The 26545-nt window shown below is 41.6% G+C and overlaps 1 protein-coding gene across 1 annotated transcript in view; it reads right to left on the bottom strand.

The window, feature by feature from the left end:
• The window catches only part of LOC125481960 (ufm1-specific protease 2-like), a 45139-nt gene that overhangs the window by 1655 nt on the left and 16939 nt on the right, over positions 1-26545 (bottom strand). Inside the window, exons 4-10 of the mRNA XM_048593920.1 lie at positions 25179-25242; positions 21814-21968; positions 17004-17196; positions 12365-12508; positions 12021-12185; positions 6406-6527; positions 127-203 (exon numbers count right to left, since the gene is read on the bottom strand). Coding sequence (XP_048449877.1) covers positions 127-203; positions 6406-6527; positions 12021-12185; positions 12365-12508; positions 17004-17196; positions 21814-21968; positions 25179-25242 — 920 coding nt within the window. The remainder of the gene's footprint in view (positions 1-126; positions 204-6405; positions 6528-12020; positions 12186-12364; positions 12509-17003; positions 17197-21813; positions 21969-25178; positions 25243-26545) is intronic.

Here is a 26545-nt window from a genome sequence, read left to right as displayed (position 1 = left end):
ATTTAATTCGAGTAGCACATAATAAATGAATTCTGTCAAAGTTCATAATTTTGAAATCAGATTTTTAAGAGTTTTAAAGAATGTTCACAAGTTAAGGAAGAAGAATGAATTAAATCATCAACTTACAGATCACAAACTTTGAAATCATAACTGGGGTTCCTTGTTCTTCAAAATGACTACTAAGATCCACTGGTTTCTTAGCCCTGTAAAAGTATAACATTTTATTTGCTTTTTACAAACTGCAATGTTTTTGGGAAAGAGAGCATCAGTCAGGAGGAAGGAAGTGACAGATCCAGACCTGAGGATGGGGAGAGTGAACATAGGCTTTTGGGAGGGTTTGGGGAATCAACAGGAGGGAAAGACCAGGTATAATCAGTAGAGGAGTAGACCAAGTTCCTTTTGGGCTAGCAGCTCCAATCCCCCTTTATTTGCTGGATGACATAATAATTCAAACATTTCATCCTAGGACCTTAAAAGAAGCGGTAGTGAGATTGTTAATATATTGGTTTTAATTTTCCAAAACTTATAAGATCTGGGGTAGTTTCTTTTAGATTGGAAAATAGCTCACATGAGTCTTCTACTGTAAAGGGGGTGAGGGGGGTGCGGGGGCATGCACAGAGCAAGAAGCTACAGACCAGCTAAATTAACATCTGTCCAAGGGAACATGTTAGGCGCTGTTATTGAAGGCACGAGAGCAGGGCACTTGGATAAGTGCATGGTAATCAGGCAAAGCCAGCATGGTGTCGTCAAAGGGAAATCATGTTTAATTAATTTATTGGAGTTCTTTGAAGGAATAACTTGTGTTGTGGATAAAGGGGAACCTGTGGATTTATTATGTTTAAATTTCCAGAAGGCATTTGATAAGGTGCCACATCAAAGATTGGTTTTCACAAAGGGAGAATATATTCAGCAATATGAAAACAATGAATAGAAATGGAATTGAAGAAAACAGCTTTAGGTGAAGAGTTGGCACAGGCACAAATTCTCAAATAGTTGTCTTTTAAGTCGTAGTTTGTAAGAATTTGTAAAAAAAATCTACTTATGAATTTATGAGCAGGAATAAGCCATTCAGCCACTTGAGCCTGCTCTAACATTCAATTGTATTATAGCTGATTTGGCAGTAACATCAAATCCCCATTCTCCCCTGCTCCTGAGAATATTTCATCCCTGTGCTTATTAAGGATCTATTCAGCTCTGCCTTAAAAATACTCAAGGATTCTAGTTCTACCATCTTTTCTAGAAAAGAACTCCATACCCTGCGAGAGAAAAAAAAATTACCTCTCTTCTGTTTTAAATAGGTGATCATTGACAGAGACTCCGAGTTATAGATTCTCTGATAGGAGCAAATAACCTCTCCACATCAAGACCCCTGTTAAGACTCCTGTCAGGATTTTGTATGTCAATCAAGTCACCTCTTACTTTTCTAAACTCTAGCAGGTATAAGACTAGCTTGGCCTTTCCTCATAAGACAACCTGCCATTTTCCAGATATCAGTTTGGTAAACCCTCTCTGAATTGCCTGCAATATATTTATATCCTTCCTTAAATGAGGTGACCAATACTATGCAAAGTACTCCATATGTGATCTCCCTAGTGCCCTCAATAACTGAAGAATAACTTTCCTATTTTTACATTCAAGTCCACTTGTGATATCATTCTATTAGCTTTCCTAATTACTTGTTGTACCTATATACTAATCTTTTGTGATTCATGCGTCTCAGAACTCTGCAATCGCTCACTGAACAGGTAACTGCTGCTTCTTCGTGGCAAAATAGACAGTTTCATATTTTCCCACATTGGTCTCCATTTGCCACATCTTTACTCATTCACCTATCAACATATTTTCTTGACATCATTATGTCCTCTTCACAAATTGCTTTCCTATATCTTTCTGTTGTCAGTAGGTTTGATAAATATATCTCCAGCCTCATCATATAAATTGTAAACATTTGAGGTCCCAGCATCAATCATTGTGACACACCACTCATTACATTTTGCCAACCTGAAAAATACCCATTTACATCTGCCTCATGTAAGCCTACCAATCATCTATCTGTGTCAATATGCTGTCCTTACACAGTAAGACCATAAGATATAGAGCAGTATTAGGCCATTCGGCCCATCAAGTCTGCTCCATTGTCCGATCATAGCTGATGTGTTTCTCACATTCTTCTGCGTCTCCCATATTCCCTTACTAATCAAGAACTCATCTATCTCTGTCTTAAAGACACTCAGCGATTTGGCTTCCACAGCCTTCTGTGGCAATGAGTTCCTCAGATTCACCACTTTCTAGGGAGTCATGGTGGCTCAATGGTTAGCACTGCTGCCTCACAGCACCAGAGATCTGGGTTTGATTCCACCATCAGGCAAACGTCTGTGTGGAATTTGCACATTCTTCCCATGCCTGTGTGGGTTTCGTCTGGGTGCTTCGGTTTCCTGCTATAAACCAAAGATGAGCAGGTTAGGTGGATTGTAGTATCCAGAGATATGCAGGCTAGATCGATTAGCCATGAAAAATGCAGGGTTACAGGGATTGTGGAGGTGTGTGGGATACTTTCCAGAGGGTCAGTTTGGACTCAATGGGCTGAGTAGCCTACTTGCATACTGAGTATACCGATATTGAAAAGAGTTCATTGTGCCGTTTTGCTGCTTGTTGATGATCATAATATCTTTAATATCAGTACACTCAGACAATGAAGGCTATCAGTTTAACTGGGACAAGGTAACCAAAGTAGCCCAAGCCAAACATAGACACGTACGGGAATTCCTAGAGGCATAGTTCTCCACCCATAATGCAATCACCAAACACATAGAATTGGGCCCCATATACAAACCCATACAGATCAAAACCGGAAATGACACTACTCACCATAACAGACCGGACAGTATAAATTCCAAGCAGAGTAGAATAACATTGCTTCATTGAAGGCTCCACTGATGATGTGACCTAGCAGGGTGGTGAAACATCTGAACAAGAACAAGCCAGCTTGGCAAGCAAGTCAACAGCTTCATCCACAGCCCGAACTACAGATCTTTGCCAAAACTTTAAAGTGGAACATGTTCCCCATGTCCAATCTATCCGGGACTTCCACTATTCTGTAAGTTTCAATCAGATCCCCTCCTCATCCATTTAAACTCCATTGAGTACAGACTCATTGCTCTGAACCGCTACTCAGATGACAAACCCTTCATTCTCGGGATCATTCTAGTGAACCTCTTCTGGACTCCCTCCAAGGCCAGCACATCCTTCTTTACATACAAAGCCCAAACTGCTAAAAATATTTCAAATGCACTGACCAAAGCCTTATACAGCCTCAGAAGTAAATCTATGATCTTGTATTCTAGCCCTCTAGAACCAAATGCTAAAATTGCATTTGTCTTCCTAACTGCCAATTGATGTGACATGTTAACCTTAAGAGGATCCTGAATTAGAACGTGTAATTTCCTTTGTGCTTCAGATTTCCAAAGCCTTTCCCCATTTAGAAAGTAGTCTATGCCTCTATTATGTACCACCAAAGTGCATAACCTCTTACTTTCCCACATTGTATTCCATCTGCCACTTCTTGCCCACTTTCTGATCTGTCCAAGTCCTTCTGCAGCCTCCCCACTTCCTCAACACTACCTGTTCCTTCATCTATCCTTGTGTCATCTGCAAACTTAGCAATATATTTTCAACTGCGTTGTCTAGATCATGTGTATAATGTGAATAGTTGTGGTCCCAACACTGACCCCTGTGCAACCCATGAGTCTCCAGCTGCCACCTGAAAAAGACCACTTTATCCTACTCTTTGCCAGTCAGCCAATCCTCCATCTTTACCAGCCTTGCTCGTAATACCATGGGCTCTTATCTTATTTAGCAGCCTTCTTGCAGCACCTCGTCAGAGGCCTTCTGGAAATCTAAGTAGATCGTGTCCATTGGCTCTCCTTTGTCTAACTTGCTTGTTACCTCCTCAAAGAATTCTAACAAATTTTGTCAGACATGACCTTGCCTCAATGAGGCCATGCTGACAGTCCCATTTTATCATTGACTTCCAAGTACTCAGCAATCTCAATCTTAATAATGAACTCTGAAATTTTACCCAGACACACTGAGGCCGAGTTAACTAGCCTAGAATTTCCTTTCGTGGATTCCTTACAGTGTGGGAGCAGGCCATTTGGCCCATGGAGTCCACACCGATCCTCCGAACAGCATCCCACCCAGACCCATGCTCTCCCCCACCTCCCCTCACCTATCCCTGTAACTCTGCATTTCCCATGGCTAATCCACCTAGCCTGAACATCCCTGGGCACTGTGGGAAATTTAGCACAGCCAATTCACCTAACCTAAACATCTTTGGACTGTGGGAGGAAACCAGAGCACCCGGAGGAAACCCACGCAGACACGGGGAGAATGTGCAAACTCCACACAGACAGTTGTTTGAGGATGGAATCGAACCTGGGTCCCTACGTGGATGCTATAAGATTGAGAATATTTAAGGAGGAGATAGTCAGATTTTTAATGAATAATGGGATGAAGGATTATGGGGACCAAGCGGGATAGTGGAGTTGAGGCTGAGATGAGATCAGCCATGATCATTTTAAATGGTGGAGCAGGGTCAAGAGGCTGATTTGCCTACTCCTGCTCCTAGTTCTTATGCTCTCATGTTCTTTTAGGTCAAAAGTGGGGATGTCCGCAGATGATTGCAGAACGTTCAGCACCATTCACAACTCCTCAGGTAATGAAACAGTCCGTGTCCAAATGCAGCACAATTGGACAAAATCCAGGCGTAGGCTGACAAATGGCAAGCAACGTTCACACCACAAATGCCAGACAATGACCATCTCCAATAAGGACAATCTAATCACTGTCCAACCACACTCACGAAGCTGAAACCATCCAGCATAAAATAGCCCACTTGATTGACACTGCGTTCACAAACATCCACTCCCTCCACCACCTCCCCCCCCCCGATACTCTGTAGCAGCAGTGTGCACTAACTAAAAGAAATACTGAAGAAATTCACTAAAGATCTTTAGCCTGCATCTTCCAAGCCCAAGACATTTCCATCTAATAAGACAAAGGCAGAAGATACATGGGAATACCACCATCTGCAAGATTTCCTCCAAGTCACTCATCATCCTGACTTGGAAATATATTGCTGTTCCTTTACTTCGTTGGGACAAACTCCTGGAATTCCCTCCCTAAGGGCATTGTGGGTCAACCTACAGCACATCGACTGCAGTGGTTCAAGAAGGAGCTCAGCACCACCTTCTCAAGGGCAACTAGTAATGGGCAATAAATGCTGGTCCAGCAAGCATACCCACAACTCCCGAGTGAATTTAAAAAAGTATTAAAACTGCAGAATGCTACAGAGTAGGGGGACTTGGGTGACATCGTCCATGATTCACAAAATGCTAGCATCCAGGTTCAGTGAATAATAGGGAAAGCAAATTAAATTTTGGCTTTTATTTCAAAGGAAAAAAAGTACGAACATAGGAAGGTTTTGCTAAAACTATACAATGTACTCATCAGACCACAGCTGGAATAATGTGACCAGTTTGGGCCCTTTAGTTAATGCAAGATATACTGGCATTGGAGGCAGTCCTGAGAAGGTTCACTGGGCTGACTCCCAGCTATGGAGGGATATCTGATGTGGAAAGGTTAAGTAGATTGCAACTGTACTCACTGGAATATAAAAGAATGAGAGGCGTCCTTATTGAAACATATAAGATTCTTAGGTGACTTGGCAGGGTAGGGGCAGAAAGGTTGCTTTCCCTTGTTGGAGAGTCTATGGCTAGAGAGGATAATCTCAGAAAAAGGAGACACACATTTGAAGCTGAGAAGAGGAGGAATTTCCTTTCTAGGAAGGTTGTGAATCTGTGAAATTTGTTACCACAGAATGCGTTTGAGGATGGTTTATGAAGAACATTCAAGGCTGTGACGGACAGAATTTTAATCAGTAAGGGACTCAAGGGTATTGGGGAAAAGGTGGGAAAATGGAATTGAGAATTATCAGATAAGCCATGATTTCACTGAATGGTGGAATGGACTATTCATCTATTAACCAGCTTCTCCACAGCAGAGTAAAAACGAACAACTGGAGACTGAAAATGTTTCAGTTAATGCAAAGCCATCACAGCACCTCATTCCCTTCCTCCACTTAACTCCCTCAATCACTTAAATCACTGGCACTCACAAAAGTGCTAAAATATCTGGGTTCTTAAAGTGGAGCACAAACCTTTTCTCACAGTTTACCATAAATTTGTCAAATCACATTCATAATGTGCACTACTTATAGATATACATATGTACATATATCATAATGCATGAGTCTTAACTCATTCTAGCCATTTACATTCTTACATACAGTGAAATCAGGCCAAAACACAATTCATAATGATTATATTACTTGTATGTTTTGCTTACTGAACTTCCATAGTGGTACATGAAATATTAAAAATTTTTAGTAGTTCGTCCACCCCCTCAGGTTCAAGCCATCCTTTCGATATCACATTGTCGAGGAATTTATCACCAATCGTCAACAACATCTGAAAATACAGATTGAACACAGCTTTGAAATGAGCAATTCCTGGAAGATAGATAAACATAATTAGCAGAAACCATGGATCACATTTTAATGGTTTGAACTGTATTCATTTCATAGGAAATTATTTAGAAACTAGACTGTTAAATGTGCAAGTCAAGCGACTGATCTGATTTTTCCAGTTTGTAGATTAGTGAATCAATTTTAATTGATCTGATGGGCCTGATTTCTCATCCTGGCCCTGGGTATGGGTCACGTTGAGGAAAACAGTGGGCCCACTGGATTTTCCTTACTTCATGCAAAAGTTGGTGTCATTTTTACCAATTTCTCAGAGTGACTATCACTGCTACTATAGTGCTTGTTACGTTCTAGGCATCCAATGAACCTCCTGAATTAATTACTATACTAGTTTAAATATGCAAAGAAGAATTAGACAATTGTTTAAGATCCTTATGCAAAAATGCATGATAAGCTAGATGGGTTGTGTCCTTTGCAGATTTGCTTGTTCTACAGTAGGTCCACTGGAGGCGACTGAAGAATGAATAGGAAATGTTCCTATTAATTCCCCTTCTGTGGAAAGTGGGTGGGGTGCTCCTCTTGACTTCAGTACCACTGGGTGTACTCTACTCTCTTGTATCTTGTCCATGTACTGGAGATCAGGAGCACATTGAGATTCTCAGTCTCCATCACCTTATTCCCTGTTTGTCTATGAATGACTGTGATCTTTCACTATGTACTCAGAGTTATGTCTCAGATTTCAGCCTTCAATGCCTCCTGCCCTCCAGCTCCAATCCTAAACCCAGCAAATTTCCAGACATAGAATAGAATAGAATCCCTACAGTGCAGAAAGAGACCATTCAGCCCATCAGGTCTGCACTGACCATCTGAAGAGCATCCCACCCTATCCCTATAACCCCACATTTCCCATGGCTAACCCACCTAGCCTGCACACCTTTGGTCTTGGAAATCCACACAGACACAGGGAAAACACACAAACTCCACACAGTCACCCAAGACTGAAGTCGAACCCAGACCCCTGGCACTGTGAGACAGTAGTGTTAACCGCTATGCCACCATGCCACACTATGGCTAGAAGTGTTGGTGACCCCACACTCACACCACCTTACCCCATTCCATTTATTCAACCATCCAAGGTCCAATCTTCTGATTGCCTCTTTTCAACCTGTATGCCAACCACCAGGAAATCCATTCAACTGATCTGCAATTTCCTAGATTCTTGCTGTACTCTGCACCCATTTAACATTGAGGCTGCATTTGTTCAAGGAGCTGTGGCAGAACTTGAGTTAATGGGAATCAGGGGTGGGGTTAACTTGCCACTGGTTGGAGTCATACCGGGCATCAAAGGAAAATAGCTATGCTTGTTCAAGGTGAGACCTTGAAAAAGACAATCTGCAAAAAGAGTTTTAGTTTGGGGAAAGGCATTTTACTAAAATGAAGCAGAATCTGGCCAAAGTAGTACAGGAACAGCTACTTGTATGAAATCTATAGCAGAACAGTGGTGGGGGTGGCAAAGGATTAAAATGGAAATTGGGAGAGTACAGGCCCAACACTGTTAAGGTAAAATGTTGCAGCAACAAACCCAGAGAACCCTAAATGTCTAAGAATACTCAGGACTGGATAAGAAGGAAAAGGAAGGCATAAAAGGAGCAAATCAAAAGAGGCTCTTGGGAATACAAAAAGTATAAGTATAAAGTATAGGTTGTTAAGAAAACAATTGGGAGACCAAAGAGGGGCATGAGAAAACACGGGTAGGTAAAATTAGGGAGCATTCCAAGATATTCTATAAGTACATTAAGGAGAAGAGGACAACCAGAGGAACAGGAAGATCCATTAGGCAATCTGTATGTGGAGCTGGAGGATGTTACTTCTGTTCTTCACTTGGGAGAAGGAGGATATAGGTACAGAATTTTGGGAGATGGCAGAAAAGTTCTTGAGCAGAATGACACAGGAAGTGAGGAAGTTTTGGAAGTTTTGGCAGGCTTAAAAGTGGACAAATGTCCTGGCCTGGATGAGTTCTATCCCAGCCTCCTAAGGGAGGTGAGGAAGGAAATTGCGGGGGGTTCTGATCTAATTTTAATTCCTCTCTGGCCACAGTGGAGCGACCAGAGAACTGGATGACAGCTAACGTGGCTCCACTTTGCAAGAAGGGTGATAGAGATAAACCAGGGAATTACAGACCATTGAGTCTCACAACAATGGCCATGGTTCTGAAGGAGAGAATGACTCTTTGGTTAGAGAGGCAAGCTTTGATCAGGGATAGTCAGCATGACTTTGTCAGAGGGAGGTTATGCCTAAACAGTTTGATTTAGTCTTTCAAAGAGGTGTGTATATGAGGGTAGTGCAGTTGATAGGGTTTATAGGGATTTCAACAAAGCCTTTGACAAAAACATACATGGGAGATTGATAAAGAAGATAAAAACAGATGGGATCCGGGGTAACTCAAAAAGATGAATCTAAAATTGGCTCAGTGGTAGAAGATAGAGAGTGGTGGTAGAAGGCAGTGTGACGAGCCCAATGTCTGGTGGCATACCATAGGGTTCATGCTGGGTCCGTTATTCTTGTGATATGTATAAATTATATAAATGAGAATGTCATAGAGTCACAGAGTCCTACAGCATGGAGACAGGCCCTTTGGCCCAAACTGGTCCATGCTGACCAAAATGTCCATCTGTGCTGACCCAGTTTCCCTGCACTTGGCCCATATCTTTCTAAACCTTTCCAAGTATTCATCCAAATGTGTTGTCAGTGTCCCCACCTCAACCACTTTCACTGGCTGCACATTCCATGTGCCTACCATCCTATGTGTAAAAAAAGTTGTTTTCTTTCCCCTCTTACCTTAAACTGATGCCCTTTAGCCCTTGATTGCCCAACCATGAGAAGAAGGCTGAGTTCATTCACCCTATCCATGCCTTTCATGAACGTATACACTCCTATAAGATTCCCCCCTCAGTCTCTAATTCTCTAAAGAAAAAAAATCCTAGCTTGTCTAACCTCTCCCTATAACTCAGTCACTTGAGTCCTGACAACACCCTTGTAATTTCTTCTGCACTCTTTCCAGTTTATTAACATCCTACCTAGAGCAAAGTGATCAAAACTGAACACAATAGTCCAAGTGCAACCTCACCAACGTCCTGTATGACTGCATCATAACTTCCCAACTTCTATACTCAATGCCCTGACTGATGAAGGTCAGGGTGCCAAAAGCCTTCTTCACTGCCCTCTCTACCTGTGATTCCACTTTCAGAGAATCTTGCACCTGAACTCCAAGGTCCCTCTGTTCCACTACGTTCCTTAAGGCCCTACCACTCACTATGAAGCTCATACCTTGATTTGTCTTTACAAAATCAACACCTTGCACTTATCTATATTAAACTCCATTTGCCATTTCTCGGCCCACTTCCCCAACTGATCAAGATCCTGCTGCAATTTCTGATAACTTTCCTCACAGTCCACGATACCGCCTATTTTAGTGTAATCTGCAAACTTACTAATCATGCCTTGTATATTTGCATCCAAATCATTGATATAGATAACATACAGCAATGGGCCCAGCACTGAACCCTGAGGCACACCATTAGACACAGGGCTCCAGTCCAACAAGCATCCTTCCATTATTACTGTCTGCTTCCTAGCGTCAAGCCAATTGTGTATCCAATTTACCAGTTCTCCCTAGATTCCATGCGATCTAACCTTCCAGAGCGGCCTACCATATGGAATCTTATCAGTGTGGAGGAAATAAGTAAGTTTCTGGATGACATGTAGATTGGCCAGCTGGCTAAGATTAGGAAGAAGATCCTGGATTACAGGAATGTAGACAGGTTGGTCATGTGGGCAAAACAGTGGCAGATGGAATTTAACTCTGAAAATCTATTATCAAACATGTTACAACAGGGAACTTGGATAAGTTTGAGATAATCAGGCAGAACCAACATGGTCTTGTCAAAGGAAAGTCATTTTTGACTAATTTATTTGAGTTTTTTGAAGAAATAACTTGTGCTAAGAATAAAGAAGAACCAGTGGAAGGATTGCACTTACATTTCCAGAAGGTATTTGATAAGGTGCCACATCAAAGATGATTCCAGAAAATAAAATAAAAGTAAGGAGTAACACATTGGCATGGATAGAAGATTGACTGGCTAACAGAAAACAGAATATGAATAAATGTGTATTTTTCAGGCAGACAGGCTATAGGTAGTGTTCCACAGGGGTCAGTGTTGGGGCCTCAACTCTTTCCAGTTTCTATAAATGATTTGGATGAGATAACTGAATGCAAGGTAGCTAAATTTGCTGAGATACAAAAATAGGTATGAAAATGAATTGTGAAGAGGGCATAGGAGCCTACAAAGAGTTACAGATAGGTTAAGTCAGTGGGCAAAGATCTTGCAAATTGAGTACAATCTGAGAAAGTGTGAAATTGTCCATTTTGGTAGAAAGATAAAAAAGGAATCATTTTGGAGAGCCCTGAGATGTAGAGAGATCTGGGTGTCTTAGTCCATAAATACAGAAGGTTAGTATACAGGTACAGAAGGTAGTCAAGAAAGCTAATCTGTCTTATCATGAGGGGAATTGAATGCAAGAGAAAGGAGGTTCATGGTTTATGCCTATCCAGGGCATTGATGAGGCCACATCCTGAAGTACTATGTATGGTAATGGTCACTGTACAGAGGGATGTTAATTTGTTGGAAGCATTTCAGAAAAGGTTTATGAGACTCATACCTGGAATGAGCGATTCCCTTATGAGGAAGACTAGACAGGCCAGCCCTATATCCTCTGGAGTTTAGATGAGTCAGAGGTGACTTAATTGAAACATGTAAGATCCTGAGGGGACTTGACTTATGGATGCTGGAAGGATGTTTCCTCTTATGGGAGAATGTAGAACTAGTGATCAGAGTTTAAAAATAAAAAGTTGCTGTTTAAGACAGAGAGATGAGAAAACTTTTTTTTCTCTCAGAGGGTTGCGAGTCTTTGGAATTCCTTTCCTAAAAAGGCAGAATATTTTAAATATTTTATGGCAGAGGTACATAGATTCTTGATTATCAAGAGAATGAAAGATTATTAGGGAATTGCAGGAATACAGAGTTGAAATTAAAATGAGATCAGCCAAGATCTTAGACAACAAGGTGCAGAGCTGGATGAACACAGCAGGCCAAGCAGCATCATAGGAGCAGTAAGGCTGAGGTTTCGGGCCTAGACCCTTCATCAGAAAAATTACTGCTCCTATGATGCTGCTTGGCCTGCTATGTTCATCCAGCTCTGCACCTTGTTGTCTCAGATTTTCCAGCATCTGCAGTTCCTACTATCTCAGCCAAGATCTTGTTTAATGAGTTCAAAGGGTCTGAACAGCCTACTTTTCCCCCTTGTTTGTATGTTCATAGTTTCTTTTTCAGAAATGCAAATTGTGCTTTTCGAAGATTACCCTATGTAAACGCAGGCAAATATGAACAACAGTTATATTAATTTAAAAGAATTATCCTACAATTTGCATCTCCGAAACTAAAGGTACAGGTTTGTCGATGTATCCCTGAAGGTTAAACCAGGAGATGATGACTTGCAAACAACGATAGAGTCCACCCCAATCACTGTCATTTTCATGGTCTTGTAGGCAATGATGAAAGGTATAGAATCCATGCACGAGGGAAACCTGTTCCAAAGTAATAAAACATAGAAGCTGAAAGTGCATGTAACTGAATCCCAATATTTTTTTTCCTTAACTTGCAGCCTACTGATACAATATAAATGCTTTAAAAGGCAAATTATTCTTTTTAATGTCTATTTTGCTTTACTTAAACAATATACAGTATTGTAGATTTAGATGTATACCTTGAACTCATCAGGGTTGGGAGAAGGAATGTATTTATGTATATCTCTCAGATAGAAAGATTTCACTTCGTCACTTGGAAAAAGATAAGCCATAGGGCGGCGGAAGAAGGGTTTATTGCCTAGGCCAAGTTCAGCATGCAACTCCTGTACACAGCAAAAAATGTACAACTTTTAATTGTAAGATCCTTAGGTCATCATTTAATGATTATTATTTTACAAACTATACAAACAGTTCTAACCTAGAATTACAACCAAAAATCCATAAGGTTCTAAATTCTGCAATAACTTGGTTGTTCTTACGATAATCTAGCTAAAAACAGCCAGATATCTTGCACTACTAAAACTGCTGTGCTACAAATGGTAAGAACTTTCAATTTCTGGAGTGGCACGAACATAACAAATTCCTGTAGAAAACACACAGACTGAAGTTCCGCGCTATCCTGTTTCTTGGCTAGGATGTCCTGTCACGTCCAAATATCCACAAAACAATCAGTAAAGTATAAAGCATAGGATACATTTAAAATGGTGGACAGGCATGGCCTTTTGCAATGAGCTGCAGTCTCTGTGAAACTGGTAAATTAAAAGACAAATTGGTGGAATGGGCAGGTAGATGGGCGATGAGGTTCAGTACAGTGAAGTATAGATTACACATTTTGGTGGGAATAATACTTAAATAGGAGGTACAATTCTAAAAGGGGTGCAGGAACAGAAGGACTTGGGTGTATGTGTGCACAGATCATTGGAAGTAGCAGTACAGATAGAGAAAGCATTATGTAAAGCGTACAGGATGCTCAGATTTATTAATAGGGTAATAGAGTAGAAAAGCAAATAGGCGATGTTGAACTTGTATAAGACACTTGTTAGACCTCAGCTGGAGTATTGTGTACAGTTGTGAGTGCCACATTATACGAAGGATGTGAATGCATTGGAGAGAGTGTGGAAGTGATTTACAACAATGGTTCCAGGGATGAGGAACTCCATTTACAAGGATGGATTGAAGAAATTGGACCATTCTCCTTGGAGATAAGAGTAAGGGGAGATTTGATAGAGGTTTTCAAAATTTTGAGCAGGCTTGATGGATTAGAAAGCGAGAAACTTTTTCTTAATCACCTGTGTTACACTGGCTGGCCAGCATTTATTGCCCATCTCCAGTTGCCCTTGAAAGGTTGGTGGTCAGCTGCCTTCTTAAACCTCTGCAGTCCATGTGCTGTAATACTGTTAGGGATGGGATTCCAGAATTTTCACCCAACGATGGTAAAGGTACGGTAATATATTTCCAAGTCAGGATGGTGACGGACCTGGAGGGGAACTTGCAGATGGTGATGTTCCTGTGCATCTGCTGCGCTTGTCCTTCTAGATGGAACTGGTTGTGCGTTTGGAAGGTGCTGTCTCACAACCAGTCCATGCCGAATATAATCCCAAACTAAATTAGTCCCAGTTGCCTGCTCCTGGCCCATATCCCTCCAAACCTTTTCTATTCATGTATCTGTCCAAATGTATTTTAAACGTTGTAATTGTACCTACATCCGCCACTTCGCAGGAAGTTCATTCTACATCCTCTGTGTAAAAAATTTGTTTCTCATGTCTTTTTTAATTCTCCTCTCACCTTGAGTGTTGTTGGAACTGCACCCATCCGGGCAACTGGGAAATATTCCATCACACTTTTGACTTATGTTATGTCAATAGTGGACAGACTCTGGGGAGTCAGGATGTGAGTTACTCGCTACAGTATTCCTAGCCTCAGACCTGCTTCCGTAGGTAAGTCCAGGAGAGTTCTGGTCATTGGAAACCCCAGATGTTAATAGTTGAGGATTCAGCAATGGTAATGCCATTGAATGTCAACGGTTGGTGGTTAATTTCTCATTGAGATGGTCTTTGCCTGGAATTTGTGTGTAACTTGCCAGCTATTAGCCCAAGCCTGGGTATTGTCCAGATCTTGTTACATTTGAACATGGTCTGCTTCAGTATCTGAGAAGTCACAGATGGTGTTGAACATTGTGCAACCATCGGCGAACATCCCCACTTCTGACCTTATGATGGAGGGAAGGTCATTGATGAAGCAGCTGAAGATGGTTGGGCCTAAGCTGCTATCCTGAGGAACTCCTGTAGAAATGTCCTGGAGCTGACATGACTGATCTCCAACAACCATGATTGTCTTCCTGTGTGTCAGGTATAACTCCAGCCTGTAGAAATATTTCCTCTGATTCCTTTGGTTCCAGTTATGTTAGGGCTCCTTGATGCTGCACGCAGTTGAATACAGCCTAGATATCAAGGACTGTCCTTCTCACCTCACCTCAGCAATCTTTCTTTTGATGTTTGAAATGTGCCTGTAATGAGGTCTGGTGCTGAGTGGCCCTGATGGAACCAAAACTGGGCATCACTGAGCAGGTTGTTGCTGAGCAGGTGCTGCTTGATGGAACTATTGATGACACCTTCCATCACTTTACTGATGATCAAGAGTAAACTGATTGGGCGGTAAATGACTGGATTAGATTTGTCCTGCTTTTTGAGAACAGGACATGCCTAGGCAAGTTTTCACGTTGTCAGGTAGATGCCAGTGTTGTAGCTATACTAGAACAGCATGGTTAGGAGAGTGGCAAGTTCTGAAGCACAAACCTTCAGTACAGAATGCTGTCAAGTTCCATAACCTTTGCAGGAACCAGTCTTCCAATCCATTTCTTGATATCATGTGGAGTGAATTGAATTGGTTGAAATCTGGCATCCGCAATGCTGGAAACCATTGGAGGAGGCAGAGATGGATCATCCACTTGACACTTCTGGCTGAAGATTGCAGTAAATGCTTCAGCCTCATCTTTTGCACTGACGCTCTAGGCTCTTCCATCATTGATGATTGGGTATTTGTGGAGCCTTCTCCTCCAGTGGGTCGTTTAATTGTCGCCACCATTCACAAATGAATGTGGCAGGACTGCAGAGCTTAGATACGATCCATTGGTTGTGGGATCACTTAGCTCTGCCTATCACTTGCTGTCTATGCTGTTTCACATGTGAGTAGTTCGGTTTGGTAGCTTCAACACGTGAGCCCCTCATTTTTAGGTATGCCTGGTGCTGCTCCTGGCATGCCCTTCTGCATTCTCCATGGATCAGGGTTGATCCCCTGGCTTGACGGTAATGTGAAGGTGGACTTTGTCTCTTCAAGGACTGTGCATCAGTCACTCTTACCAATACTGTCATGGACAAATGCATCTGCAGCTGGCAGATTGGTAAGGATGAGGTCAAGTATGTTTTCCCCCTTGTTGGTTCCCTGTCCTTAGGGCCTGGCCAGCTTAATCAGTAATGCTGTTGCTGAGCCACTCTGGACATTGAAATCCCGCAACCAGAGAACATTCTGCTACCCTCAGTTCTTTCTCCAAGTGTTGTTTAAAATGGAGTAGTACTGACTCATCAGCTGAGTGAGGCTGGTACATGGTAATAAACAGAAGATTTCCTTGTCATGTCTAATCTCACGCCATGGGGCTTCATGGGGGTCTGGGTCAATGTTGAGGACTCACAGGGCAAATCCCCCTTCCCATATACCACTGTGCCACCATCTCTGCTGGGTCTATCCTGCTGGTGGGACAGGACATATCCAGGGATGGTGATGATGGTGTCTGGGACATTGTCTGTAAGGTATGATTCTGTGAGTATGACTATTTCAGTCTAGTCTTTGAGACAGCGCTCCCAATTTTGGCACGAGTCCTGAGATGTTAATAAGGAGGACTTGGCAGGTTCAACAGTGCTACTTTTGTCATTATCATTTCGGGTGCCTAAGTTGATGACAGGTAGTCCATCCGGTTTCATTTCTTTATCGAAACGTCATAGCGATTATACAATTGGATGGCTTCCTAGGCCATTTCAGAGGGCAGTTAAGTGACAACCACATTGCTGTGGATCTGGAGTCACATGTCAGTCAGATCAGGTGACAAAGGTAGATTTCCTTCCCTGAACCAGACGGGTTTTTCTGACGATGACAATGAAGCATTAGATTCTTAGCTCCAGATTTTATTGAATTCAGATTCTGCCATGGCAGGATTTGAACCTGAGTCCCCAAAACATGGGTGTCCCCTCCCCTACGGTTTCTGATCATAAAAGGAACAAGAGGCCATAGATTTAAAGTGATGTGCAAAAAAAGCAATGGTGAACCGAAACAAACTCTTTCACTACATTAGTGAAGCAGATGGGTTTTTCCCTGACAATCGATTCACGGTCATCATCAGACTATTAATTCCAGAATTGTTTTTAAATTGAATTCAAATTCAAATTTGAACCAAGGTCCCCAGAACATTACCTGTGTCTCTGGATTGACAATCCAGTGATAATACCACTCGGTCTAATCTCCCCTGAGACCATGGTTTTGAGACAGTATCATGCTAAATCACATTTCCTATTATTAAACAATATAAGCACATTTTCGAAAGTGTAAAATGATGGGATGAGAGCTTGTGTGGCACAGTGGTATTGTTCCTACTGCTGCACCAGGAGATTTAATTCCCACCTGAACAGGTTGATTAGAAAATAACTAAAATGACAGGATGTGCTGATTAAGAAAAAAAAGAACATCAAATAAATTGCTACTTTCAACATATAGTAATTAATGGACAGACTGTATAAATAAAAAAAGTGACATAGACTCCATTCATACTTTCCGTTGTGGTTCCAGCGTAGCATCACTGAATCCTGCAGGGTATATTACCGTCGTAAGAGTAGCTTTGTCTGGCAATTCAAAGTGGAATGGTTGTGGCATTGGGACTGTCCTTCCATTTGTATATCGCTGAATACATTTGTCCATCGCAGATAGCTGTGCAGTAATTGCTTCCACAAATTGATCCTGTACACTGTCAAAACAATAATTTACAGTTACCGTTAAAGGTATAATATGTTATGAAACTATACTTATTGTAAAATTACTTTATGAATTTGCTGGCTGGAAACATCTGAGTCATTTTTTTTAAACAAAGTGACTGAAGCCATATTGCAAGATTTCCAAAATCGTCCAAACATTTCCATCACTGAAGGTTCAATATTCCAATATTCTCAAGTGCAGGCAACCCATCAGCAAAGCCTTGCCTTTAAGTAGTATAAATGGGGGTCATCTCCTACTCATTAGCTAAGTATCCAGTCATTCACCTGGGTACTCAAATTGTGTGGAGACAAACCATTAGAAATAATCACTTTGACGATGGGACACAGATCAATAGTAAAAACTAGTATATGTTTATGACAAGCAGTTTTTAACTCAGATTTACAGGATTTCTGTATTTTCTTGTAAGAAATTCTGTCAGAAATCCATCTCCTAAATGAACATCCAGTAAAGGGCAGGTTGGGTACTAAATACACCTGGATACAAGGGGCAAAGATTTTCATCATAGAGATGAGAAACATGAATTGGGCCATTTCCCAATGTTACAATCTCACCTCTGCTTGGCAGCCTCAACCCTGCAACTTTAGGTAGAAGGCAGGAATGGACTGGAGTCAGTACTGTCACTGCCCAAGGCAGGCTCAAGGTTTAGTGGGTTAATGCTAAGGCCAGCAGGTTAAAAGAACCTCCTCCATTTGTTAGGATGTCAGCCCAGGTCTATAGATGAATTAAGGTGCCCTAACATTCACCATCTACTCCCTCATCCATTCTTCACCCCTCATCTCCTTCTCTCCTTAGTTAGCACCATAGCTCAAAGCCTCTCTATCCCCCTCAACACATGCACCATCTTTACCATCCCCCCCATCTCACGGTATCTAAAACAACCATTGAAAAGGCATTTCAAAAAGTCTTTATCCTGTTAAACACTTATAATAATATTAGTACGACCAAGAACACATTCCCATGACAGCTGTATCAAAAACCATTATTCAAATTAATGCATTAATGAGTTTGAGACTCAGTCAAACATTCATAATGGGATTCCATTGCACTGCTGTGTAAACAAACCATCACAGATGAATACATTAAAACCATTGAAACAGATCAAATAACTCAGCCATCCATTCAAGTGATGTAACAGGGAAATAGATACCTGAGCTTTATTGAAAGATGCTCAACCCTTTCTTCAAGTTTTATTGTAGGGTTAGAATTTAATGAGTGTTAGGTTTTTGAATGGGATCCCTCCTGATAATTAATGTACCAAAACTGTTTAACACTTAGGAAAGCAGTAAATGGTTATAGATGAGAATTCCATTCCTCACTCGGGATGAAGACTCATCTTAGATAGTGGCGGGTTATTAATCCCAGTATCACCATGTGCGAGGTAAACTGTTCAGTTGACATTCTGCAGCCAGCATGGAGGTAAGCACAGTGGGTTGTCACAGCAGGGTTGAAGGAGGGGAAACCCAGAGAACTTGGAGGTCAGGGTATCAGGCATTGAGGAATTAGGAACGTAGAATATAGAACATAGAACTGTACAGCACAGGAACAGGCCTTTGGCCACAATGTTGCGCTGAACATGACGTCAAATGAAACTAATCCCTGCTGCTTACTTTTGGTCCATATCAATCCATTCCTTGCATATTCTGTGCTTATCTAAAAGTTCCTTAAATGCCCTTATCGCATCTGCCTCCACCACTATACCTGGCAGTGCATTCCGGATTCCTACCACTCTGTTTAAAAAAACGGCCCTCACATCTCCTTTGAACTTTCCCCCTCTCACCTTATATACATGTTCCCTAGTATTAGACGTTTCAACTCTGGGAAAAAAATTCTGACCATCAGCCCTATCTATGCATCTCATAATTTTAAAGGCTTCTATCAAGTCTCCCCTCAGCTTCTGCCACTCAAGAGAAAACAACCTGAGTTCTTCTAGCCTCTTCTTATAGCTCATACCCTCTAATCCAGGCAGCATTCTGGTAAACCTCTTCCACACCCTCGCCAAATCCTGCACATCTTTCCTGTAATGTGGTGACCAGAATTGAATGCAATACTCTAAGTGTGGCCTAAACAAAGTTTTATAAAGCTGCAACAAGACATCCTGACAGTAAAGGCAAGCGTGCCGTATGCCTTCTTTACCACCCTATTTACTTGCATGGCCACTATTAGGGAACTATGGACTTGAACTTCAAGATCCTTCTATTCATCAATGCTGTTCAGAGTCCTGCCATTAACTGTATACTTTTCCTTAACATTTGCTCTCCCAAAGTGCAGAACCTCACACTTACCCAGATTAAACTCCATCTGCCCATTTCTGCAACTGATCTATATCCTGCTGTATCCTTTGACAACTTTCTATGCAATACACGACTCCACCGATCCTTGTATCATCTGCAAACTTACTAACTCACCCATCTACATTTTCATCCAAGTAATTTATATATGTATCATAAACAGCAGATGTCCCAGTACGGAACCCTGCAGAACACCACTAGTCACAGACCTTAAGCCTGAAAAACACCCTTTGACCGCTACCCTTTGTTGTCCATGAGCAATCCGATTCTGAATCCACGCGGCTAGTCACTGTGGATCTCAAGCATCTTAATCTTCTGGATGAACCTACTATGAGGCACCTCGTCGAAAGCCTTGTTAAAATCCATGTAAACAACATACACTGCTCTACCTTCCTTGATCGCCTTCATCACCTCCTCAAGAAATTCAATCAAGCTAGTAAGACATGACAACCCTGCACAAAGCCATGCTGACTGTCCCTAATAAGCCATTCTTTTCCAAAGGTATGTAAATCCTATCCCCAAGAATTCTCTCCAATAGCTTCCCAAACCCTGATGTGAGACTCCCAGGTCTTAATTTCCTGGATTGCTTTTTGGACTGGAGGCCTGTGACCAATAGTGTGCCACAAGGATCGGTGCTGGGTCCACTGCTTTTTGTCATTTATATTAATGATTTGGATGTGAATATAGGAGGTATGGTTAATATGTTTGCAGATGACACCAAAATTGGTGGTCTAGTGGACAGCTAAGAAGGTTTTCTCAGAGTTTAATGGGGCTTTGATCAGATGGGCCGATGGGCCGAGGAGTGACAAATGGAGTTTAATTTAGAGAATGGGAATGGTCGTGGGTTTGGAAGGTGCTATCTGAGGATCTTTGGCGAATTTCTGCAGTGCATCTTGTAGATCGTACACAATGCTGCTACTGAGCATCGATGGTGGTGGGAGTAGATGCTTGTGGATGTCATGCCAATCAAGCGACCTGCTTTGTCTTGGATTGTGTCAAGCTTCCTGAGTGTTGTTGGGGCTGTACTCATCCAGGCACACGGGGAGTACTCCATCAGATTCCTGACTTGTGCCTTGTAGATGGTGAACAGGCATTGAGGAGTCAGCAGGTGAGTTACTAGCTGCAGTATTCCTAGCTTCTGACCTGCTCCTGTAGCCACTGTGTTTATGTGGTAAGTACAGTTGGGTTTTTGGTCAATGATAAGCTCCAGGATGTTGATAGTGGGGGTTCAGCGATGGTAACACCATTGAATGCCAAGGGGTGATAGTTACATTGGTGATGGTCATAGCCTGGCATTTGTGTGGCATGAATGTTACTTGCCACTTGTGAGCCCAAGCCTGGATATTGTCCAGATCTTGTTGCATTTGAACGTGGACTGCTTCAGTATCTGAGGAGTCGCGAATGGGGCTGAACATTGTGCAATCATTGTCGAACATCCCCACCTCTGACCTTATGGTGGAGGGAAGGTCATTGATGAAGCAGCTGAAGATGATTGGGTCGAGGACATTACACCGAGGAACTCCTGCAGAGGTGTCCTGGAGTTGAGATGACTGACCTTCAACAACCATGACCAGCTTCCTATGTGTTAAGTATGACTCCAAACACCAGAGAGTTTGCTGCTGATACTCATTGATTCCGGTTTTGCCAGGGCTCCTTGATGCCACACTCGGGCGAATGTTGCCAGGGTTGGAGGGTTTGAGCTATAGGGAGAGGCTAAATAGACTTGGGGCTATTTTCCCTGGAGTGTCAGAGGCTGAGGGGTGACCTTATAGAGGTTTATAAAATCATGCAGGGCATGGATAGGGTGAACAGCCAAGGTCTTTTCCCCAGGTTAGGGGAGTCCAAAACTAGAGGGCATAAGTTTAAGGTAAGAGGGGAAAGATATAAAAGGCACCTAATGGGGCAACCTTTTCATGCAAAGGGTGGTGCATCAATGGAATGAGCTGCCAGAAGAAGTGGTGGAGGCTGGTACAATTACAACATTTAAAAGGCATCTGGATGGGTGGATGAATAGGAAGGGTTTGGAGGGATATGGACCAAATGCTGGCAAATGGGACTAGATTAATTTAGGATAGCTGATCAGCACGTTTCCATGTTGTACATCTCTGTGACTCTATGACTCTAAGTACCTCAGAACACAACCAAACAAGTAGCATCAGCAAATAGATCGCTTATAATACAGAGGCAGAAAGCTAAGAAATGCTTGACCAACAAAGTATAGTTGCTCACAAATTATGTTATTGCTTTGTTAACACAGTAAATGATATAAGAAATCATTCAGTACTTAGGGGAATACATACTTTCCCCATGGTTCCTCTGGATTTGCAAATACTACCACATCAATCGGAAGAGTCAGCTTGAAGTGGATACATGGCATCTTATTGTGCTGGACAACAATCTTTTGGACGTGTTCAGGCCTAGTCATCTCAAACCGAATCTGTAGGTTTATGATTTTCTGAAAAGTTAAAAACAATTATGCTCTAATTACTGCTATTGTTGAGGGTTGTAAAGTTTGGAAGATTTGATGAGTGATAGATTGCAAGGCCATCAGGTAATGTGTGAAGGAATGTGCTGGTCGATAAATGGATTCCCAGGCTCAGAATGTTGTTGGTGTGTTCTCCCACCACTAGAGTAATCTCCTAACAGAAACATAGAAGATAGGATCAGGAGTGGGCTATTCAGCCCCTCAAGCCTACTCCACCATTCAATATGACCATGGATCATCATCAAGCTCAATACCCTAATCCTGCCATTCCCTCATATCCCTTGACCCTGTTAGCCACAAGAGCTATATCTACCTCCTTCTTGAAAGCATACAATGTTTTGGCCTCAACCACTTTCTGCGATAATGAATTCCACAGGCTTAACCCTCTCTGGGGAGAAATTTCTCCTCACCTCAACCCTACACAGTTTACCCCTTATCCTTAAACTATGATCCCTGGTACTGGAATCCCCCACTATCAGCAACATTATTACTGCATGTAACCTGTGTTGTTCTATTAGAATGTTCTAGGTTTCGATGAGATCCCCCCTCATTCTTCTAAATTCCAGTGAATACAATCTTAACCAACTCAATCTCTCCTCATGTGTCATTCCTGCCATCACGGGAATCAATTTGGTAAACCTACACTCCTCTATGGCAAGAACATCCTTCCTCAGGTAAGGAGACCAAAACTGCGCACAGTGTGCTAGATGTGGCCTCACCAATGCCCTGTATAATTGCAGTAAGTCATCCTCGTTACTCTCCTCGAATCCTTTTATTATACAGACCAACATACAGTTTGCCTTCTTCACTACGTGCTGCATCTGTGCACATACTTTCAGCAACTGGAGCACTAGGATACCCAAGTGTTATTGAATATTCTGCTTTCTCAATTTATAGCTGTTCAAATAATAATCTGCTTTCCTATTTTTGCTACCAAAGTGGATAACCTCACATTTATCCACATTATACTGCATCTGTCATGCATTTGCCCACTCACTCAGTCTGTCCAAATCACACCATAGGATCCTCTTCACAGCTCATCCTTCTACCCAGTTTTGTGTCATCTGCAAATTTAGTTCCCTCATCTAAATCATTAACATATGTTGTGAATAGCTGGGGTCCTAATACCGATCACTGTAGTGCCTCACTGGTCACTGCCTGCTGTTCAGAAAAAAACCCAATTTTTTCTGACTCTTTGATTCCTGTCTGCTAACCAGTCTTCTATCCATCGCAATATTCTATCCCCAATTCCATGCACTTTAATTTTACGCATTAATCTCTTATGTGGACTTTGCCTTCTGAAAGTCAAATAAATCACATCTACTGGCTCCTCTGATCAATTCTATTAGTTACATCCTCAAAGAATTCATTAGATTTGTCGAGCAAGATTTCGCGTTTGTAAATCCATGATGACTGTTTCCGAATATGAAACCCTCACCCTCCACCATCTCTTTTGCAATGCGCTAATCTGATATATCCTGCTGTTTCTACTCTCCCTAATGCGAGATACTGGAAGTAATCTTGACAGCACTATCTTTGAGATCCTACTTTTCAGCTTGCTTCCTAATTCCCTGTATTCTGTTTTTAAGGACCTCATCCTTTTTTTAATCTCTATCATTGATACCACTGTATATCACAACTTTTGGCTGTTCCCCTTGAAAATGTCATGTAGAGACTCTGAGGCATACTTGATCCTAGCACCAGGGAGACAACATACCATCCTGGAGCCTTGTTTGTGGCCTATTTATTCCCCTTACAATTGAATCTCCTATGGCTATTGCATTTCCATACATTTTGCTGCTCCACTGTGCAGCAGAGACAATTGTGGGGCCATGAATTTGACCATTGCTGTTTTCCCCTGACAGGCCATTCCCCTCAATTGTATCCAAATACTTTATCTGTTTTTCAGGGAAATGGCCACAGGGAATTCCCCCATTGTCTTTCTAGTCCTCTTTCTCTGCCTTGTGATCACTTGTAGTCTGCGATGTAATGAGATCTCTATGTGCGCTCTTCCTGATTATCTCAGGTTCGCAGATGCCCCACAGTGTCCCCAGCTGCTGGTCCAGCTCCAAAATCCAGGTTTCCAGGAACTGCAGCTGGAGACACTTCCTGTAGACATGCAGGTCCAGAAATTGGAAATGTACCCGGCTTCCCACAGAGTGCGGGAGAAGGATACAATGGCTTTGAGCTCTCCTGCCAGGACTTACCGCTTTAAATTAAACCTTTTGGAAGATGTTTAATATCAAATAATGCCAACTTCTCTCAGGCTTTTCATTCCTGTTACTTGTTACTACAGAACACAGCCCTTAGAAACGATAAACTACAAAATGACATTACAAACTATGAATATGACAAACTGCAAGCTGGATGTTAAGGTCTCCAACTTAATACATCAGGCAAGAGAACATACATCAATAGATTTCTACTCTTGAGTCCCTAGAACTTAATATTTGTGGTAATCTCAGTAGATGCTGAGAAGGATTACTGAAATTGTTTACTGAAATGTTTATGCCCTTGCAAAGGTAGAGGTGACCACAAGGGACTGTTTGTGGTCAGACTTTCAGGAGCTGTTGTATTTCTGTCCTTGCACTAAATAACTGCTCTTGGCATTGAAACTCAACAAAGTAATTACCAACGTGACCTTTTTTTTATTGGTACAAACAAAATGGTTGATATTGCATTACAAAGTAGGCCTTGCAGAGGGAAGAATAAAATCGAGACAGTGACAAAAATGAAAGAAAGAACAAAAATACATAAAACAGAATCTGAGTTGCAGAAAAGAAGTTCAATCAGCCTAAAAGTTACAATGTTGTTGTCACTTTTAAGAAGCCCTCTCCTACAACTCAGGATGCCCAAACACAGCCTAGTCCATCCAAGAGAAAAATGTGAGACCAATTTTAAACAAGTAATGAAGCCTGTGAAACCTCTAGTCAATCCAGTTTTTCTCTTTACAAAATGAAACTGACAATGAATCAGTGAAGTTGTGTGGCACACTTGGCTGCAATGTTGAAGGATTTTTCAACGGCAGTAGTACATCGCTCCTAGGATATGTTAGCTGCTGTTACATCAAATCGTTATAGATGTTCCTCATCAGAAGTATTTGCAAAAGCAAAAAATCCTTAACATCAGAAATAATGAAATCTTCCTTAAAATCAGAAATAATAAAATGTATATGCCTACCAGAGGTGCAACCTTTAAGAATTTCTTTTTGGAAGCCTTCTTTAGTAGCTCACTGACTTCAGCCCTGGAATAAAAAATGTAAACTGTGATAAGGCAGCACATAAATAAACTTGATTCATCATGTTCTATTGTCTGATACCAATATTGACTAGGATGAATTAAACAAAATGGTTTTCTTTATTTCTATCTGTGTAAAAACTACTGGAAATGATTTTAAAGATCCAGGTTTCTTTTACTCTCATCCATTCATACAGAATGAACATTCTCCCTGTGTCCACATGGGTTTCCTCCAGGGCTCAGGTTTCCTCCCACAGTCCAAGGATCTGCAGATTAGGTGGATTGGCCATGCTAAATTGCTCATAGTGTCCAGGGAGGTGCAGGCTAGGTGGATTAGCCATAGAAAATGCAGGGTTACAGGGATAGGGTAGGGGAGTGGATCTGGATGGGATGTTCTTCGGAGGGTCGGTGTGGATTTGATGGGCTGAATGACCTGCTTCTGCCCTGTAGGCATTCTATGATAATTAGGCACAGTATGGTAGAGCACCACACATCACCATGGTAATGAGATGGGATGTAGGTTGTGTGGGCAGTTTTCTCCATAAAGAGTCACAGAACCAGACTGGTACTGTAGGAGACTATTCAGCCCATCATGTCTGCATAGGCTTTCTGAGCATTCTTTCAACATAATTCCACTGACTTGTCTTTATGATCTAACAATGTATGCAGAAACCAAATTCACAAGATTTTTAGCAAGTTCTACAAAATTCTTGATTCATTATTAAATAATTTCAAACCAAATGGTTTAATCAGAACTTTAATCCTGAAACATAGCAATGGACACAGCAGTGATAGGTTGAAATTGTGTCTGTATTTGTCTGCCTTCCTATGTTACAACGTTGATTAATTTGCAGCACCTTAAAAAGTCTTAAAAATGCTTTGGGCCATCCTGAACTTGGGAAAGTTGCTAAAACAGCTGTTGACATTTCAAATAGATTGGTGTGCATTAATAATCTTTATGAAGAAAATGGAGTTAATACCATCAAATAGTTATCAAAATGCTGTAAGGCTATGACTTTGGCCATGAGCTATAGTGGCAATGGGGTCTTTTAAAAACATATTTGCATGCATTGCTTAGCCATCGAGGAGGAAATGAAAGGGTTCAATTTTTGCCATGCTTTGCTGCACGTCTCACATTTACACTAATCAAATTTGAACAAAAAAATCTAGTTCTAGTTTAACTTTACTCTTTAATTTTCAGAGCTCTACTGACCTTTATGATTATAGAGTCATAAAGACATAGAACATTACAACGTGGAAAATGGCTCTTTGGCCCCTTGTGTCCAAGCCATCAATCACCTGTTGAATTA

The sequence above is a fragment of the Rhincodon typus genome, chromosome 3 (genome assembly GCF_021869965.1).
Source record: "Rhincodon typus isolate 14 chromosome 3, sRhiTyp1.1, whole genome shotgun sequence".
In the NCBI taxonomy this organism is placed as follows: domain Eukaryota; kingdom Metazoa; phylum Chordata; class Chondrichthyes; order Orectolobiformes; family Rhincodontidae; genus Rhincodon; species Rhincodon typus.
Note: the sequence above shows the minus strand (reverse complement) of the source record. Positions and strands in the feature narration are given on the sequence as shown.